This window comes from Temnothorax curvispinosus, unplaced genomic scaffold (genome assembly GCF_003070985.1).
Source record: "Temnothorax curvispinosus isolate PA1 unplaced genomic scaffold, ASM307098v1 QBEX01014560.1, whole genome shotgun sequence".
Taxonomy (NCBI): domain Eukaryota; kingdom Metazoa; phylum Arthropoda; class Insecta; order Hymenoptera; family Formicidae; genus Temnothorax; species Temnothorax curvispinosus.
The window spans coordinates 1,149-10,765 of NW_020224340.1; the positions used below are offsets into that span (position 1 = coordinate 1,149).

A 9,617-nucleotide genomic window follows, 5' to 3' on the forward strand; every position below is an offset into this window, starting at 1 on the left:
ATTGCAGACGTACATATGTGCTAGTAAAGTTACATCGAACACCCGCAACGCGGAATGGCACTGCACTGTGCGCCGGAGTGACGCGACGCTTACGATTTTTGTATTTTTAACTATGTTTCACTATTTAAAAAAAATTGAAAAAAATATAAGTTATAGTGGACACTTTAAGAGAAATTTTCGTAAAAATTTCAAAGGGGTACCTCGAAAATATCACCCTAAAAAAAAATATTTATAAATTCAAATATTTTTTTTTTGGTCTTTTTTTTGGCAAACATTTTGGACATTTTTTTTGTTAATTAGTTTTATTAGTCTACATAACATATATTTTTTTCATCAAAATCGGTCAAGTGGTTTTCGAGAAAAATATATTTCTTTATTTTACTTTCTCCCTGCATAACTTCTAAAAAAATGAATTTTTTAAAATAATATTTGGTGGAAAGTTTTATCATATTGGTACTAACTTGTGACATTAATGTCAGCTCTGTATGATCAAGGGCCGATTTCACATGCTTACTCCGCTAGGCCCTTTGGGTTAAAGCCGCAATTGAATCGAGTAAAAGTCGCATACAGAACACATTAACTTTTTATTAAAATCTTATATATAAATATTCTGCATCATGTATGGTTCTGGATCATATATAATCCACATAAGTTATCTTATTAAATACAAATTAAAACCATATTTGATTCGAAGTGTTATATGATCCACATAAGTGATCTAATTAAATTTTAATTAAAGCCCTATTTTATTGTGGATCATATTTAATCTACATAACTGATTTTAATAAGTGCAAATTAAAACTGTATTTAAACAAATATAATTTTAATATAAAATCTGGATTTAATTTGAATTTTACCCAAATTAAATATGATTTAATATGATTTTAGTTAGATTCATATTAGATCGTTTTTCGCGGGCAGTAACCGATGCGCTTTTTAATCCACGAAATGCGCCGGCATATTGATAACCGCGAAGTCTTAATTCCTTATAGATGTCTTTTGTATTCATTTCTTCCTCATCATCGATACATTTAGCAAGATTAGCTGATATTTTTTCATTTTCAATATTGGTTGGAATTCGTACCGTTCCAGTAACAATAGCATTATCTCCTTCGATTATTTCAAACCTATTGCTACCTAGATATAGGTGTAAATTTATTAAACGTAATATAATTTTATAAGAAATCAAATTTAATATAAATATGTCAATATGGAGCTGGACTTTACAAAAGCAGTTTACTTGTGAAAAGAAAGAAAATTCCGTAATTAAGATTAGTTATTCTCATATATTTTCTTTGTATATATTTTCTACATTTTAATTATGGTATATATTGCGCCATAAAAGCGGCATATAAGCTTTAAAATCTAATTAAAAAATAGAAAACTCACGCTAGAAAATTAATTGTTTACGTAATAATATTACCTTCTTGGATCGAAAGAGTTAATTCGATCTCATTTTGTTGTGATAGCACTGTAGCACGAATAAAATTAACGTCTTCAAATACAACTGATGTATTGATGTAGTCTTGGTTTTTTAACAATGCGATCATTTCCCAGATATAAAAAAGATATCCCATAGCAGGAAATAAATTTTTTTCATTAACGACATGGCCCGTAAAATACGCAAATTCTTCAGCAGTTGTAATAATACTGACAACTGTTTCCCTTTTGTCAATTATTTTTTTTGGACAAAATTGCACTACAAGGAAGTTCTCTGAATGATCCCATCTGAAAACGTCATTAGAAATTATTATATAATCTTCGTGTAAACGAATTAATTGTGAAAATTACTTAATTCAAGATTTGATGCAAAATTGAAGCACAGATTCTAAAATATCACAGTTATCTGCTCCTTTTGTAATAGGCATAAAAGGATTAACATATGTATAAGAATACATTTATCTTTGAGATAAGTAAGGTGATAGAATGTCTTCAAAATAAAGAGATGTGATTTTGAAATTAGATGATAAAACTAACCAAGTTCGAAAAAGAGTTCAAAGTTTTAATTCGATATTATATTGAACATGATGTTCTCTTCTGACTATATATTTCACCTAAATATTTCAAAATTTATGAAAGTGTTTGTTTTTCAATAATTTATCCATTTGTGTCTAAGCGAAAAATATGCATACCTTATGAGAGGAGAAATTATTGGGGTACCGCGGCTTACAGGAAATTCCACTGTCGGATAGAGATTTGCAATCTGTGGCTGCAATCCTGCGTTATAAAGTTTTCCGATTGATTCTAAAAATATCTCATTATTATGATCCTCGGTTCGTTCATATAGCGCTACGTTTGTTACTGTAGAGTATAAATAATTGTTTAAAATGTGTTGAAGAATATTCTGAGGAGATATTTCAATCGTCACTGTATCTTTTGGAACTGAACGTATCGTCTTTGCAAATAACACCGGAGACATCAAGTAATTTGTATAATGTTTTGAACATAAAGGTATAGTATTGGAGTACTCGTGAGAGGATGTTGTCAGCCACTTTGAGCTATAAAACTTTTTTTGTGGTAATGTTCGGTTCAAGTATTCTTCAGACTTAGCTACAGCAGGTTTGATGTAACGACTATGGAAAGGTATATAACCACAAGAAATTTCTTTTATAGATATACTATTCGCCTAAAAGAATGAATAAAATCATAAGTATTATTAATTGCTTGTTTTAACAAAACAATTAAAGAAACTAGATAGAAGAAAAGATTATATTATTGTTTATAACCATTAATATATACCTGCAATTTGGTGAGGAATGTTTTTATAGAATTCGTTGGTCCGCTTACAATAAAATTAGAAGAGGTATTGTAACAAGCTATATCGATATCCGAAGGACACATAACTTTTAAGGTTTCAAGGTCGAGGTTAATTTCAGCCATGGAGCCATTAATTATTTTCGACTCGTGAAGGGCTAAACCGATGAAATATGCCGACAGAATCGTTTCTTCGGCCGTTAAACATCCATCGGCATATCCACAGATTAGTTCACCAATGGACCGATTATAAAATCGGGGACTACACCAATAGATGTTAAAAGATCTACTAATCCAATCTGCGATACATATAGAAAAAATAGCTTCCCATTTGTTTTAAATAAAGATTAGAATTATGAAGTAATTATGAAATAATTTTTTTAAAATTATGTTTATAATATATGATATATATATAGTATATATATAGTATAATTTATGAAGGCCAAACAAAGAGTTTTTTTCTTACCTGTAGTCCAATAAGACTCAATAAAAAATTAATGATATTATCAAAAATATTTTTATTATCACTTGTTAAAATATTTGTAAGTAGTATGTCATAAGGTTTTAAAATGGTATCGCAATTCTGGATGGCCTTGGCAAACACTGGGAATTTTATTAAAGCGCGACCTATTAAAATTTTAATACAGTCTCTAAATTTCAATATACAGATATGTACATGCACCTGCGTATTTACATGATAATTAGATTTTTTAATTATCGGTAAGAATACGTAAGAAACTCTAGCCTCTTCTCATATTGTAATATTTGTTGTAGGATAAAATTTAATTTTATTTGTTAACTGGTAATAAATTACGTTCTTAATAAATAGTAACTAATAAATCAAACTCTTATATATACATTATTATAAGTTTGATAACATACTAGATAAGAATATGTTATAATCATGATCGTAACTCTCTATATTTGTACGTTCTGATGTACACTTATATATCCTATATAACTTAAAATTTTTTTTTGTTGAATGTACATTTAAAATATTTTATAATAATATATTTACTTACTCATCCCAAACCATTCAGATCCTAATCCAGAAAATATAAAACAAATCGGTCTTTTGATATATGCAGTATGTTTTATTTTATTAATTATATTATGAGATATTTTAGACCCAGTTATCATGTATCCTCTGTAAGGATGACTTTCTATATCATCATTATGAATATGATGTAACAGAGATATAAACTCAGTATCTATTGGTCGATTTCGCACCTGCATTCAGTAACAAAAATGTACATTTTATAATTCTTGGAATAATTTTACACAAAAAAAGACAATAATACTATCTTATTCTGCAGTGTTTTACTTTAGCAATTATTAAATGCATTATTATTACTTAATATATTAAATAAATATATATTTAATAAATTGACTTTTCTTTTTTGTACGAAATAATTTCGAAAGCGATTATGTACGCAAATATCTTTTTAGACACTATATATAAATACACGTGTGTATATTTAATTGTTATGTTTGTTATATTTATATGATAATACAAAAGACTAATGTCAAAAATTATTTCTGAAATAAATGAAATAAGCCATTATAATCTTTGCTTACATCATCTAAGATGATTTTAACTGCTTCTTCCGTACGTCCAGACACAGCTACAAGTCTAGGTAAGTCATCATTCAAAGCTGCATTGTTGATTTTTTGTTTAGGATTTGATTTTAATAATATGTGGCTATTAGCTCCTCCAAATCCAAAAGCATTGATACCTACATAACCACCTTCCCATTCTGTTGGTTCAGTGACGATCTTTATTCTTCCTTCGATAATAGCAGTTAACTCTTTTCGCGGACGCTTGAAGTGTATAGTAGGCGTAATTATACCAGTTTCCATCGCTAATAATACCTTTAAAAAATCACATTTTTTTATTAGCAGTAATTATAGTAATTATTTTACATAAATGTATTATATACATATGTATTATAATTGTAACAATATAAAAAAATATAAATTGCTATAATCACATTTTAAGCAAAGTCAGTGTTAAATCATTTTATTACAAATGTTACCTTTGCGATTTGACAAAGGCCACTGGCGGGTTCGGAATGCCCAATATTCGATTTTACCGAGCCCATCAATAAAGGAGTGTTTCTTTTAGCGCATAAAGTCTGGTCAATAGACATAACTTCTATGGGATCACCGACAAGAGTACCAGTTGCATGAGCCTTCATGTAAGATAACTCATTGGGTGAGATCTCACATTCCTTATAAAATTCGTCCAACAATATTTTTTGCTTTTTGACCGATGGAAAGGTAATACCTTCTTCTTTAAAACCATCGCAATTTATTTTACCGTGTACGATGGTCGCATATATTCTTCTTGCATTTTTTGCCTTTTGCAGGTATACTACCGCGATCGTCTCGCCACGCATATATCCGGCGCCTTCCTCGTCAAAGGGTTTACAGTAACCATCAGAAGATAGAACTCCTAGAAGGAAATTAATTCACGTTATTAAATAAAGTTCTTCAAGCTTCGATTCAATCTCTAAATGTAAGGATAGAAAGGAAGCATGGGCTTATTGAACATTACAGACAAAGAGTGCACGTTATTGAATAAACAAAAACGTAAAATAATAACATAATCTTAATATAATTCACACACAACAAGAGTTTGTTGATTTCACAGGAGACAGTACAAAAAGAAATATTTGTGCTAATGCATCCGAACGAAATAATGTAATTGTTCTATACTGTTCGAGAATATTTAATAGAGTTACATCAATCACGCATATAGCTTGTCGTACAATTTGATTTGGTCTACCGGTTAAATATCTTTATTTTGATAATATTTTGTGTTTTGTTTCATTTTCTTTGTTTAAACTTCTTGCTTTATTGGTATATATCTAATTGTTCACATCTTCAAAAATTTCTTACGAAAATGCTTTCAAGAATATTATATACATGCTCTTCTTAAGGAACTTGTAGGAGTAATAGTGAAGTGCTTTACGGTTATGTTGTTCAAAAATAGAGTGTTGTTCAAAAATGTATGGTGCAGAACTTGAAATGTGCTCGATGAACAAAAATGTTGTAATTTTTGATCGCGATAAAAAATATATATCAAGGTCACACTTGAGTGGTCACCATCCCAATAATAATTTTCAAATGTTTGCCAAACATAACTGACATAGCTTTAAACCTTTCTACTGCACGGATCTTCAAGAGAAGGACTCAAACGAGAGATCCTGGGTGGAGGAACACTGATTATAAAGCTTATTTTAAAAATATTGGGCCCTGAATTTTTGTGGGGTAGTCGCCACCCAGTGTGGTCTCAAAGGATTAACAGTTAAAGAACTGACATTACAACACAATACTAATATAGCATAAATAAAGGCATATAACAGAGTGATTGCGAGCAAATATCTTCATTCCAATCAAAAATAGAAAATCCATACGAATAAACCGGGCTAACTAAGAACCAGCGCGGTAAATGATTCGCGAAAGTTTTATTTATATTTTTATTTTACATATTTTAGCCCGGTTTAATCGTATGGATTTTCCATTGGAACCTATACTTCGAAATTCAAAAATAGAAATTTTTTCTGACTTCTGCGGCATAAATCCCCGCGCGGCGTAAATACCGGAGTTACCCTAATAAAGTTTCTTTTGTTGAAATCAAATCCACTCGGACTTTTCATTATCTTCAAACGGACAAATAAAACCTTAATAATTAATAATTTTTATAACGTAACATACAATATAATAAGATATAATAAATACATACCTAGATTGCAAAATTGCATTTGGACGAAAGGACTGAGACATAAAGACGCGGAAGCGATAATGGCAGCATCGCAATTTCCGGATCGAATCTGCTCGTAAGCTTTCACTATAGCAGAGATACTTGAACTACATGCAGTATCAATATTATGCGATTGTCCAGTAATGCCCAACCAGTAAGAAATTGTATTTGCCACGAAAGAAATGTTGCATCCAGTCATAGGTAATCTAGCTAACTAATCACAATACATGTTTGTAAATAATTTGAAGTATTGAAATATATAAATAACAAGTCAAATTTATTTGTAAAATTATTAAAAACTGTTGTATAATTTTTCTAAATTTTACATACTAAGGAAACAGATTTCCATATTTGCGATAAAAATTTTACACATATATAATTATCATTTCTTTAAATAAATTTCTATTAATTGTGTTTTATATAATAATTAAATATATCACACACACCTCAGAACTTTTAAAAGAAAAATATGCTCGAGTCTCTGACTGAGAAATTGCTGTAAGAACACTCGTTTTTGTTCCCCGTAATTCTTTTGGGTTTACACCCGCATCGATAATTGCTTCATAAGTATGCTCGAGTAACATTCTAGTCATAGGGTCCATTATATGAGCTTCTGTTGTGGGTATGTTGAAAAATTCTGAATCGAATTTCTCGATATTGTTGACTTTACCAATTTGATGGGGTACATTATAAGCTATATAAGAAATAAATATGTTAAAAAGTAACAAATAAAAGGAGGCTTTGACAGTACAATGCGGTTGACAAAGCGTACGTTAGCGTAAATTAACGTTATAATAACTAATATATAATTATACATCGGAAATTTCGGCTTTGTTTTGAATAGTCAGATTTTCAGCGGTGACAACTGAATCAAAATAATCTCTTTCTACGAAGGCTCTTAGCCTATCCCTATAATATCATAGTTTATAATATAATCGAAATAAAAATGACAGTCAGAACTTTAACGACAAGAGAAGTAAATTAAATCACCCATCAATCCATAAAATGCGAATATGAGGTCATATAAAAAAGAAATTATTACAGTTATTCCACCGCCCATGATCGCTCGAACCAAGATCCGCCTTGTTAAAAAAATTTTCTTGAAATTCTTTTAAATTGTCGCTATTAGGAAATCGGCCAGCAATACCAGAGATTACGATTTCTTCTTCAGCATCGACGCTGATATATAAGTTCGGTCGATTCATAGTATCTTTATTTTTTCGAAACAGACAAATTCTACAACAAATGTCATTATTTATTTTTTGAGAAAACATACATAAATGTAAAATAAAAAAAATAATTAAATACAATTTAATATTACATATACGTACCAATAGAAAGTGGAAGCACCGTGGCAAGTGAAACACTCAAGAGCAGTGAAGTCGACGTTTTTTTTTAGGTTTTTTTTTAGCTTGCTTCTTACCCTCTAATTTGGAGGGGTGTCCTGACTCCTGCTTCTCTGAAGACACCGCGCCTGGCACGCCGTCCAGGCCTCCGTCCTCCCAACAGCACCGGAGTTCGCTTACGCTGGTACAACTCGCACAAAGCTCAGAAAACGCTGAGTTACAGAAAGTTTGGCTATGCGAGACTGACAATGAGTATGCTCCACCGTGGCGATATGTGACCGAGTGAAGTCAAAACTAAATCTCCTCTATTTATAGTTTCTGTGTTACATGTGTATTCTATTTCTACATACATATGATAATGATGAAGCCGATTAAAATTGTAAATATTTGAATAGCGACGCTTCCGTTACGATATATTTACCACACAATCGTGGGAATTATTGAGGAGTTTGCCAATATGTAGAACCAAAATGAATTCAGAAAGAGAATATTAAAAAATTACTATGTGTTATCATTTTATGTTTGTGAGTATTATTATTGTGTGAGTTTTAGATATGTTGTGAAATAATTTAATTAAAAAAGTAAAACAATCGTTATTTTAATACCTACACTGAGAAAAAAATGTCGTTAATTTGACTAAACTCGTTTAGTTGTAGTGATTTGTTTAATGCAAATATTAATATATTTAAATCAAATATACGTGAGTAATATTAAGAAATTCTGAATTTATTTCAATATAATATTTTTTGAATTAACAAATGTTAGCTTGACAGCCCGTGACCGCTGCATTTAGTTAAATCAAATAATATTTCTTTGAATCAACGATTTTTTTTTCTCAGTGTAATATGTAAGATATAATTATTATTTATATTATTATACAATATATCTTCACGTAAGTCGTCACGTATAAACTAATATAATTGGAATTTATTATAACATTCTAAGTTTATTGAAAGAAAATGTTTTCTTTATTATATATTTCACATCAATTATTTTCAATTTAAATAGAGATATACAAGCTAGAATATATGCTTAGCGTAAATCTACTTATTGTACAAAACGCACACACACACGCATTGTATTTGCCCTAATTTAGATTTTATTCGGATTCTTTTCACTAATTGAATATTTAATATATTAACTCATAAGTTTGTAGCCTAAATGAAAAAAACTAAACTTTAAAACTAATTTGAAGGTACAAAGTTACGAATATATGTTTTTTATTCTCATGCGTTCTCGGAACTCTGGTAAGTGTGTGATTTTACTTCTTTTTGTCCTGACTGTTATTTCTGTTTCGAGCATATCACAAATTATGATTATAATATTAATAAGGTTTTACTTAAATTTTTTCGTGGAAAGTTTTACTGTCTTTGATTTTGACTGTTAGTGCATCGCTGAAGACGGCTCAAAACAGAACCGAAACATCCGAGGTATTATAATTATGTTATCTTATTAGTTATTAAAGGTTGATATAACGTTAACTTACGCACTGCTGACCGTGTCTCAAATCTTTTTACTTGCTACTTGTTAAGGGGGGAAACCACTGTGACGGCCGAAAAAAAATGTTATTTTCATAAATTTTTTTTCGCGAGAAGTAATAAATTTAATCAAATTGGTTTGTCATTTCTTTAAGGTACATATATTGGATATATTGTAAAAAAAAATATTAAAAAATATTTGCGTCTTCAGCGTGTGGTGCCGTGTACCTCCGCAAAAAAAACTGGACGGTCGCATATCTCGGTCAATTTTTA

The 9,617-nt window shown here is 30.0% G+C and overlaps 1 protein-coding gene across 1 annotated transcript; it reads right to left on the bottom strand.

Moving 5' to 3' along the window:
- Window positions 1-862: 862 nt before the first annotated feature.
- Window positions 863-8,133, bottom strand: LOC112464770 (fatty acid synthase-like). The gene is given in 13 exon segments (XM_025031954.1): window positions 863-1,137; window positions 1,424-1,728; window positions 2,133-2,626; window positions 2,740-2,996; window positions 2,999-3,053; window positions 3,221-3,381; window positions 3,777-3,984; window positions 4,333-4,626; window positions 4,791-5,209; window positions 6,503-6,734; window positions 6,967-7,214; window positions 7,563-7,756; window positions 7,852-8,133. Coding segments are annotated over 12 exon segments (3,111 nt in total). The 5' UTR covers window positions 7,726-7,756; window positions 7,852-8,133.
- Between the last annotated feature and the right edge of the window lie 1,484 nt (window positions 8,134-9,617).